The sequence below is a fragment of the Penicillium chermesinum genome (genome assembly GCF_028974085.1).
Source record: "Penicillium chermesinum strain IBT 19713 chromosome Unknown utg000005l:1.0-4115287.0:1.0-4118363.0, whole genome shotgun sequence".
Taxonomy (NCBI): Eukaryota; Fungi; Ascomycota; class Eurotiomycetes; order Eurotiales; family Aspergillaceae; genus Penicillium; species Penicillium chermesinum.
In genome coordinates this window covers 547850-558510 of record NW_026695315.1, presented here as the reverse complement: position 1 = coordinate 558510, position 10661 = coordinate 547850, and the positions used below count along the sequence as shown (strand labels likewise).

General features: G+C 33.0%; 3 protein-coding genes across 3 annotated transcripts; 1 reads left to right on the top strand and 2 right to left on the bottom strand.

The window, feature by feature from the left end:
* Positions 1–2070: 2070 nt before the first annotated feature.
* On the bottom strand, positions 2071–2408 carry N7468_006359 (uncharacterized protein; the record flags this gene model as incomplete). The annotated part of the gene is made up of 2 exons (XM_058475655.1): positions 2071–2216; positions 2264–2408. 2 exons carry the CDS (start codon positions 2406–2408, stop codon positions 2071–2073), a joined length of 291 nt encoding a protein of 96 aa, XP_058328545.1.
* A 1098-nt stretch (positions 2409–3506) lies between these two features.
* N7468_006358 (uncharacterized protein) lies at positions 3507–3920 on the top strand (the record flags this gene model as incomplete). The annotated part of the gene is made up of 2 exons (XM_058475654.1): positions 3507–3632; positions 3744–3920. The coding sequence occupies 2 exons, from the start codon at positions 3507–3509 to the stop codon at positions 3918–3920; spliced, it is 303 nt and encodes a 100-aa protein (XP_058328544.1).
* A 628-nt stretch (positions 3921–4548) lies between these two features.
* Positions 4549–5907, bottom strand: N7468_006357 (phosphotransferase family protein; the record flags this gene model as incomplete). The annotated part of the gene is made up of 1 exon (XM_058475653.1): positions 4549–5907. One exon carries the CDS (start codon positions 5905–5907, stop codon positions 4549–4551), a length of 1359 nt encoding a protein of 452 aa, XP_058328543.1.
* Positions 5908–10661: the final 4754 nt, after the last annotated feature.

Here is a 10661-nt window from a genome sequence, read left to right as displayed (position 1 = left end):
GATAAAATGTTCGAATTCATATATTTATTAGATAACTTAATAGAGATAATAGATATATTCTAAACAAGTTTTTAAGAAAATTAAGATATTATTAAGATAAATAATATAGATATAACTTTAGAATATTACTAGTATATTTATTAGACTAAATAGTATAACTATATATTCAAAATAGCTATATTATATTCAGAATATAATTTTCTATTTATTCCCAGATATAATACAGATCTAGTAGTAAATGCTCTAGATATCTATCTTCGAGAACTATTAGACTTTTTATAGATAATCTAATATTTCTATAATTAATAATAAAGAATAACAATTCCGAATCAAAATATAATTAAATCTCCTATAATCTATATAAAGCTATAAATTCCTATCTTTTTTAGATATAAAAAAGATTAAGACTTCCGCAGGATTCTAAGATAGACAGATCTATCTTAATTTAATATCTTTATCGATATATTTATAAAGAACGTCTAATTCTTTCTATAAAAATAGATAAATAGGTCTAAATAGAAATTATTCTTTTAGCAATATCTCGATATAATAGTCTGTTAATCTATATAAGAGAAGGCTCTGTAACTTTCTTAGCTTGAATATATCCTAAAACTAGTCTAATTTGGGAGATAATATTAATAGATCTGAGATTAAATCTAGTATTATATTTTAGATATATATATACTTAGATTTATAAATCTCTTCGAGAAGTTGGATTATAATATATATATATATATATACAATTCTGTATCTTCTTTTTGAATTGTTGTACTAATATAAGTTAGACTGATCTAGAATCGATCTCGAACTAGAAGAAATTAGTATAGAAGATAATATATATATAGAAATTGGTATGAAGGGTTATTAATAATAATATAAGGCTATTTTCTAGGATAATATACCGCTTAACTATAATATAAATCTGTTTAAGTCGGTAGATAGTCTTTCTAGAATTGGTTAATATAATAGAGATTATATAATATCTATAAATAAGATATCTTAAATTGTTTATAATATTAAGACAAGAAACAAAGATCTTAGTTAGATAAAGATTATATTTATAGATAAATTTGATATTGATAAGGTTATATTCGGTATCTATATCTAGATCGATATTAGTCTAGATCGAACCTGTTATAATAGTAGAGATATAAAATTATAACTTTATTTATATATAAGACTAGAGAGTTAGAGATATCGCCGAATCTATAGCTCTTCTTTATTTTTTATATCTATTTTATCGATTAGCTCTTATACTCGAGTAGAGACCCTTTCCTTTAATCAATTAAGATAATATATAGTAATATAGCTTAATTAGTTATATTTATAATAGATAATTAATATAGATTGGGAGTAAATTAGTAGTAAATTGTTAAAGATTCTGGATTAATTTATCTTATTCTATTAATAAAAATAAGAGAGAGATCTCTTTTATATAGATTAATAGATATTTATATCATTATAGTCTTGTTTAGAAGGATGTTAAGTATGAGTTGACACGGTAAGCGGGGCGCCGGAAACGGCGCTGCCTATTGCACCGCCCTTCTGTCGCCCCGACCTATTGCCCCACATCTATAAAAGACCACGCCCTCTCCCACTCCTCTTATCGACGCACTCTCTCCTCTCCTTCACCCACCATCCCTTCCTTTCTCGCCCCCATCGCCTCCTGCGCCTTGGCCCTATGCACTGCCCCTTTAATTTCGACGGAGATGCCGCTCCATCCGACGCCGCGCCCTGGCCGAAGGGCCACATTCCGTCGCATAGCAAATGCGCTATTTGCGAGCCCTGAGTTGGGAAGGACCCCTGTCATCGAGCAATGACTTCTGGGTCTGGTTTCTTTTCAGGAAAAACGCAAGGGAACTTCGACTACGTGAAGAGATGTATCACGGGGCCGGTTCTTCGAGACTCGATACGAAGCGACCCCAAGCAACCGTTAACCGAATTTCTGCTCTTGCGTCAAAATGCGCTTTTTCAAGCGGTTTTTGCTTGCAAACCTACAAATTCTCTGGCAAGCGTTTAACAAAGCTGTAAACCCAGTTTTTTTCTACCTTCAGGGGCTGAATTGACGCCTCATTTGGTGATTTTGCCGGCGTCTTTGGCGGTGTTTGATATTGTAGTTCTGCAGTGGTTGTGGCTGGCCTCTTCGATGTTGTTTTGGAGGCCGTTTCGGCTCGCATTTTGGATACCGCGCTTCGCCCCAATATCTGATTCGCAGACTGTTCAATCATCTTGTAGGTGGGTAATATGCCCATGGAATCAATACGTCGGGTCCGCTGAATCAATCCCTTCTCTTCTACATCATTCAGCGCTTTGTGACAGTTGTGGTTGGCGAATCGAGATAGACAGCTCGCCATGCGGGCGCGTAGCCAGGGGGCAAAAACGCCCCATTCCCGCGCCAAAGTGGCCATATTGGGCTTCTTTTGCTGCTTGGCGGCTTCATATTTTTGGAATATGGCTCTTTCCATCTATTTGTGTATCAGCCCTATTGGGTGGAAAATAGAGAGATTTTTAGTGGGATATGCACGTTCGTGTGGGAAAATACGTTGGTGTAGGGAGCACCTATACAGCCAGGTGTGGGGCGACGAAGGGCACGGTTAATTCTATTCGTCGAAGTCAAAAAAACTCTTCGCGCCGAACGTAAGCGGTTACAAAGTCCTCACAATTGGTTATTGGAAAAAGGTAGGTGGTAGATCCGCACAATGGGGCCCCGATAGAAGATCAAAACAAGAGGTCATAGTGAGATAACATAAGGATATCCTAATAAGGTCAGACTGTGAGAATAACCCCTTTAAATGCACTTAGCCGCCCACTTTCTTAATGAAGTAATGATTGAACTGTCTCATCATTTGTAAAACGGCGCCTCGTCTAACCAGATGACATTAGCCAGTAGGTGGTACGTATGTCGAGTCCAGATTCGAGTCCAGATGTTCCTACATTTAATTTTTTTTGATGGCCACTTTATTCTTCGAAATTCATTCGAAGTAAGTCAATCAAGTAATAGATCTGGAGCCTCTTAAAATAGATGAAACGCTCCAACCCCGCACAAGTTTCGCCGCATATGGTCTCATTGACTCTCCCCTGATCAGTAGAATATATAGTCCAAATCGCCTGATTTCCTGCCGGAGGAGGCTCACCAATTCAAGAGTGAAAGTACATATAGCATGTTTTGGTGTTCTACATACTAGTAAAAACACTTATGGCTTCAAATTTTAACAGGTGGATAGATATTCTGCAAAATTCTTTGGCATGTTTGTTCCGAGTTCCAGATATAATGACCGGACAAGGAATGGACAGTTCTTGCCGCGCGCTAACAGTGCCTCAGAGTAAGCAGGGATAAATTAATGCGAAATCCTAATTGCCGTCGAAATGGAATGTGAGGGGTAGCGACTTTATGGCTCCACGTAGTATTATAAGAGGCCCGATATATCGCATTTGTGTTTGTAAAATACTACCCAGCTTTTATATTCTTATAGGCATATACAACCTCCTCGAAACCTTTCAGCGTTATGGGAAAGGCTAGCAAAGCCCTCAAGGCCTTCATCGTCGGTATACCGGATGGTAAACTATCCGGATTTACTAGTGGTGAGCATACATTGTATAGCGATGCCGATTTTCGATTGGATAATCAAGGGGTATGACCATAGAATACAAACTCTTCCTCTCCTATCCTAGTGAAGCCCAGTTTGATGTGCCTATTTTTCCCTTGTCTAAGTTTAAACCAGCTAATTTTGTTCTGTCTCTAGCTCACCACCGGTGATCCTCAATACTACAACCTGCATGTTCAAATCAACAACCAGACTACCATTTCCACACTGCAGCGAGAGAAGGGGGCGACCATCGCAAACACGCTAGTCCCTACCGATGGGTCATGGACCCCCGAGCAAATCCGGGTGGCGCTTCTGGCCAATATGAAGATTTGATGACGGGAATCCTAGGCCAAATATACATGGCCTGGCCGGCAGAGGGCGGACATCGAAGGGATACATGGGACTTACTTTTGGGGTGTTTCCAGTGGATTGGAAAGCGGGGAGATTGAGAGAGAAGAGAGATATTAGGAATGAGTAAATAGAAGTGAAGAACACTCATTTATCTGACAGAGAATTGTTATATACTTTATGTATGTACGCAAGTTTCGATGTTCTGAAACCTGTCACAACATTACTTCTAGGTCGCTGGGCGATGAAGTCTGAACAAGTAGAATGGCATACGCGCCTCTTTAAAGTTAATATCGCATTTTTACTGCGACTGTGAAGTTTGCTTTTTTTTTCAGACACAAAGAATTGGATCCTTCGCTCCGCTTCCGGCCCAGATGGGAGTTTTCCTGAATGGTCTTGACCTAGTCCGAAAGGTAGTAATCAGCTATACGTTTGTCCAATCGACACTATCGGCCTGTAAAAGTAAAAGTATAGTCTAGCATCAATCAGGTCTACCAAGCATTGAAATTGGAGTCAAGTTGGAGAGTGTAAGTGCGTTTCTCGAACAGAGCAGGTATTTCTTTATTTAGCACATATAGATAGTTCTTACTCCCATTGGGCTGCTTTGAGAAGTTTAATCCTCATCAATTCTATCGCGCAGGCTCCGATGGTTGTCCACCCCAGCAGTGAGGTCATTAATCCATGCACGTATATGCCGGGCAACAAACTCATTATCGCAATTTTGCACTGCAATGTCGAAATCTCTTTGACGTTGGCTCTTGTGGAAAATCTCCACCCATCCCGGTTCCAGGCTTTTCATTTTATCAATAAACACATCACGAAGGAGAGTAACCTCATACTCCCATAGGTGTTCCCAGTAGAGATCGGAGGCTTCTCCGCTCGCTTCGAGTTCATATCGTCGTAGATCAGGCTTGAGGCTTCGCGGTGGCCCTTTCAAGAATGCAGGGTAATAGCAGGCACTCCATAAAGGGAGTGCTGAGACACATTCCCAGTCTAAAATAGCTGCTAGCTCTCCGTTATCATGAACGAGAATATTTCGGCTAGAGAGGTCGTCATGAACCAGGACTGAGGGCTCCGGATTGTCTCCATTTGGTGGAAATAAAGATGGAAGCAGGGTTTTCAATTTTCCAATAATTTCCAATGTTCTTCTTGCATCATCTGCATCATCTTCATCATCGCTCTCAAGATCGCTAGATGGTAAATTGTCTAGTACCGATTGATAGTCTTTCTCGCTAAAAGAAAGACGTGATGTAATCCAGTCGCTACTAGACGTAAATGGCCCTCGAGGAACATCCTGAAGGATATGCGACCCCCAAAAAAAGTGCATAGAAACAATTCTGCCCACATCTGGTAATCCTGCAGGCATATTTTCCTTTTCAGATAGAGGTGATTTATTAGAATGTGCTGGGTTTCCAGCAGGCCAGGTCGCTTCAGACAGTCCGGAATCATTGAGAGTAGATGCTGTCCTATAGAGATTTCCAATTCCCTGGAGTTGGTTCCGAAAAAGACAACTAGAGTAGGCCGCAAACTCTTCAACCAGACTTATTTTTGCAGAAAATGATAGAGAGCGCCACAGCTCTTTCAAGGGTCTTCCAGGCATTCTAGTCATGATGATCCATTCAAATCCGATAGGATTTTCTCGTGAAGATTGATAAGTGATGACTCGAGGAACAGGGATATTTGCGGTACGGGATACCCAGTCCACTGTTGAGACTTCACTCATAGTTTTATAGTACGGATCAACAGGCAACGAGACTCGCATAACAAAGACTTCATTGTCTATTTTCACGTCATAGAGTTTGTTCAAGGCGCCCTGGGCGAGGAAGGTCACCTGGATCGTGCGCGATGGTAGTAGCGACTGTATTGTCTGCTTGATGACCTGAGGATCGGGCTCCACCGTCCACTGAGGTTCAAGATTGAAAGTTCTTTGAACCCAGGCAAGGCCCGGTGGCTGTGCCTCCAGCGATTTCATTTCTGTCGTGATGTAAGGGAGTTGTGTTGTCCGCTGTGAAGTTCGGTATTAAGATTCTGTGGTTTAAGCTTCAATTTGAAGGGTAAAACAGAATATCCGTAAAAGTTGAGGGAAACGTGCTAAAGAACATGTGAGCGAGGGACATATCGGGCCGGAATAACTATGATACAGCAGGGAGGAAACACCGAATACACTTTACTAAAGGATTGAGAAACAAAAGGAGAAGAGGGCCCTTCAGAAAGGCAGAGGATAAGGGAAGTCTAGTATTTGGAAGTGACTACCTAGCAGCATAGATATACCGCCTCTCGGAATATAGGTCACGTAGAAGGGTGCAAGGTGAGAGCTGGTATAGATGTCTGAGCCAACCTGACCGCCCACTACTATCGGACTAAGATACTGCGATCGGCGAGATTTCCACCAATCAGAGGCTGACTTAGTGTTTCTATAATATAGCCAAATATGTTGTCTATTCAGCTCGTAATTCAGCAGAATTTTAGACCAGACTGTGCAACAATTCTTGGAGAAAAGGACGTGCATAGCGGCGTTGGAAGGCAGAACCATCGGCATACATCGCAATGATGGGGAGCTTCCTTCCTTCTTATTTTTCCTTTCTCTCCTCGTCTGAGTATTCGTTTTCAATGGACAGTTCCACCTTTCTTTTGAACTTGGCCTCGTATCACAGACTGCACACATTTAACCTCCTTTTTCAGTAGAAACTCGATAATAAGAACCGCCCCCTTCTTTATTTTTATTTTTATTTTTTTTTTCTTTATTTTTTCAAATTTCGATAATCGAAGGATTTTCCTGCACTTACTGGGATACCATCTTTTGGTTACCTTCACAGTTCGACAGGGCGAGAAAACATGCAACGAGTAGGGGAGCTCCTTAGCGACCGACCTGCTCGGCGCTCTATTCAACGCACCTTGTAAGCACCAATAGAACCAGAGTCCATAGAAGGCCCAGCATGGCGTTGGTACGGGTGAGGACAGGCTTGGGGCCCATAGGAGCAACATTCTCAGAGAAGCATCACCTTTGCGGAAGTTACTCGCCGTGTTTGGATAGCAGTTCGTAACACCTGCCTAAACTAGGTATTAATAGGGAAACACCATTTTATTTTATAACTAAAGGTGAATAGGTAGATCAACAAAGGCTAGCAAGTCATCTATACTTACACTGTTTCTAACCATCTAGTACAACTAGCCATTAGTCCTTTACCATATAGATGAAGTGAGCATCTACTACTTAGTGCCGCTGACACTAACTGGTATTGCATGATATGTCCGTGGAGATAGTAACTAACTATGGATTCAGTGCATCGCTTAATCAACACTAAGCGCAAAGGGCCAGCTGCTTCAAGAAGGGGTGGCAGTAAATCGTGTCGGCCGTGGGCTTAGTATATATGATATATAAGAATTATATAAAAAATATATAATTTCTATATAATAATATATCTAGATTAAGATATTATATATATAATATTATCTCGATAATTCTTCTAACCAAAAATAATAAAAAGTATATATTATTTTCTATAAAATTATATAATTTATAAGAGAAATTTAGTCTAATATAATATAAAATATAAACTATTGAGATTCTTATTAATTCTATAATAAATATAGATAAAAATATCTATAGATTTTATTATTAATCTATCTTTATTAAATAAAATAGAAATAACGAATTATATAATAATAATAAATTAGTTAATAAAAAATATTATCTTAGCAAGAATAAAAGATATAATAATTAAAGATATAATTGTAAAGGGCTAAAGTAAGACTTGATTTAATCTATACTAGGCCACGAACTGTGTTCGATAAACTTAAAAGGAGTTTAATACGCCGGTCCTCCGCTATTAGTATGCCAAGGTCACATGTCCTATGTGATCAACACCGGGCCTTGGCCCGTGACAATATCTCCTTTCTAGCTTTATTTGTGCGATAGAGATAGTAATATATGTTTCTGTCTTTAATTACCGTCGAATTACCTGTTGAACGAGGCTGTATTAGGTCTCGAACTCGTCTAGTACTATATAGTCTTCTAAGTTGCTCAATTTCTATCAAGTTTGCTCTGTCTAGCCGGCCTATTTTACGAGAGCTTTGTCGCGATATCTTTTCCCAATTTTCTTGTGTCGGACAGTCATAATCTATTCGACTTTATACTCTAATTTGTTGTCTATTAATAGTAGTAATAGTTGTATATTGTTTATGATCTAGAAAGGAAGTAGGTCTATAGTTGTAGGTTGTATTAATTTGATATAGAATATAGGATAGATATTAGTAGGAATATCTAATTAGATAATATATAGTAATAAGATATCGACGATTTGATATTATATATATAACTAGTCTAGTTTCTTTAAAAGGTATTGGATATATATATTTTATAGGTTTAATTATATATAATTTTCTTTCTGATATATTAGTATAACTTGTTGTTATTAGTTTATCTACTCTTCTTGTATTATTTATATAATAGTTATTATTATCTAGATCTAATTGGTAGTTTTTTATAAATAATTTATAAAGATTTTATTTATTAACTCTAGTTATATTAGGATATCTTTTAATTAGTTAATATTGTTAATTTTAATTAGGCTAATATAATATCTATAGATAAAGAAGAATAGTGATATTCTAGTAATAATAGTATTATAATTATTGATTATAATAGTAATAATTAATAGTAGTTTTTTTTAGTTATTTTATATATAAATAGTAAATATATATAGAATATATTCGATTTTCTAGTTAATATATTTTATTATATTATTAGTTTATAGATAAAATATTGTTAATAAATATTATTATATTAATAGTTTTTATATACTTTTTTCAAAAATCTATTTATAAATTGAAAGTTATAATTATTTATTATTACTAAAAAGATTTTATAATATATATAAAAATATATTAAGAATATATTTATTATATCTTTAATTATTATATTTTTTATCTCTACTAAAATAATATTCTTTATTAATTAATCTATTATTATTATATAATTTATTATTTCTATTCTATTTAATAGAGATAGGCTAGTAATAAAATCTATAAATATTTCTATCTATATTTATTATAGAATTAATAAAAATCTTAATAGCCTATATTTTATATTATATTAGACTAAATTTCTTTTATAAACTATATAATTTTATAGAAAATAGTATATATCTTTTATTATTTTTAGCTAGAAAAATTATTAAGATAATATTATATATATAATATCTTAATCTAGATATATTATTATATAAGAATTATATATTTTTTGTATAATTCTTATATATAATATTTTATTATCTAGAATCTAGACTTATTAATAGAAATATAATAGTCTTTAATAATTTAAATAATATTCTATTAGACTTGTTTTTATATCTAATTTAACAGCTAATTATTAGTCTTTATTATATAAGATATATAATATCTATTAATATATCTTATCTAATTTTCGGATTTTTTTTATTTAAACTATAATTCTAGTTTCTCGAATAAAAAAATATTATTCTTAAAATTTAGTTCTATTATTAATTAGTTATTTATTTATTTATTATCTATTAATTATATATTATTTTTCTTATATAAATCCTAATTATTTTGAATAAGATTTAGAACTAGTTTAATAACTATTTATTAGTAATATTTATAAGAATATTTTAACTTTATTATAAAAATATATCTAGTTTTATAATAAGTTTTCCTAGTTAATATATAAACTTAAAGTCGAATTCTACTAATATATCTATTTATTATATTTATTATTTATTTAAGTATTATATCTTACTAAAATACTAGAGATTCTTATAATCTATTATAATTATAAATTATAATATTATCTTTAATTTTAATCTTTATTCTTATAATACTCGAATAATTATTAATAGCTCTTTATTATAGATTTTGTAATTTAATTTTATAGAAGATAACTTTTATAATAGATAAATATATAACTATAATTCTTTATCTATTTTATATTAAAATAATATTATTTCTATTATCTATCCCGAGATATTAGTCTTAATAACTATATTTCTTCTCTTTTTAAAATATACTAATATAGATATATTAATAAATAAATCTTTTAGTTTTATAAAAATCTATTAATATTTATTATCTTATTTAAACATAATATCTTTTTTTATTAGTCTTATAAAAAAAATTAATATATCTATAAATCAGAAGATAAATAGTTAGTAGAAGTTTATAAATCTAATAAAATTTTGTATATTATATATTAATTTAGGACATTCCTAAGCCTAAATTACTTCTATTTTCTTAGGATCTATATAGATCTTTTTTCCTACTTAGATAATAAATCCTAAATATTTAATTAAATCTTATTCAAATTCTGATTTTGTAATATTATATTAAAGATTTATATCTTTAAATTTTTATAATATTTTAATAATCTTTTACTAGTAATCTTTTAGATTTTTACTAAAATATATAATAATATTATTAATATATACTAACATAAAATTATCAAAAAACTTATAAAAAGTCTAGTTAATATATCTCTAGAATATTACTAGTATATTTATTAATCTAAATAGAGTTATATTTTATTTATAAAATTTATAATATATTTAAAAGACTGTTTTTTATTTTTTTTTTTAGTATTATATAAATCTTATAAAATATAATAATAATATCGAGTTTTATAAATTATCTTATCTAATCTATATTTGATAATATTTTATATATTAGAGATAAAAGATAATAATCTTTTATTATTTATTTATTTAGTCTCTA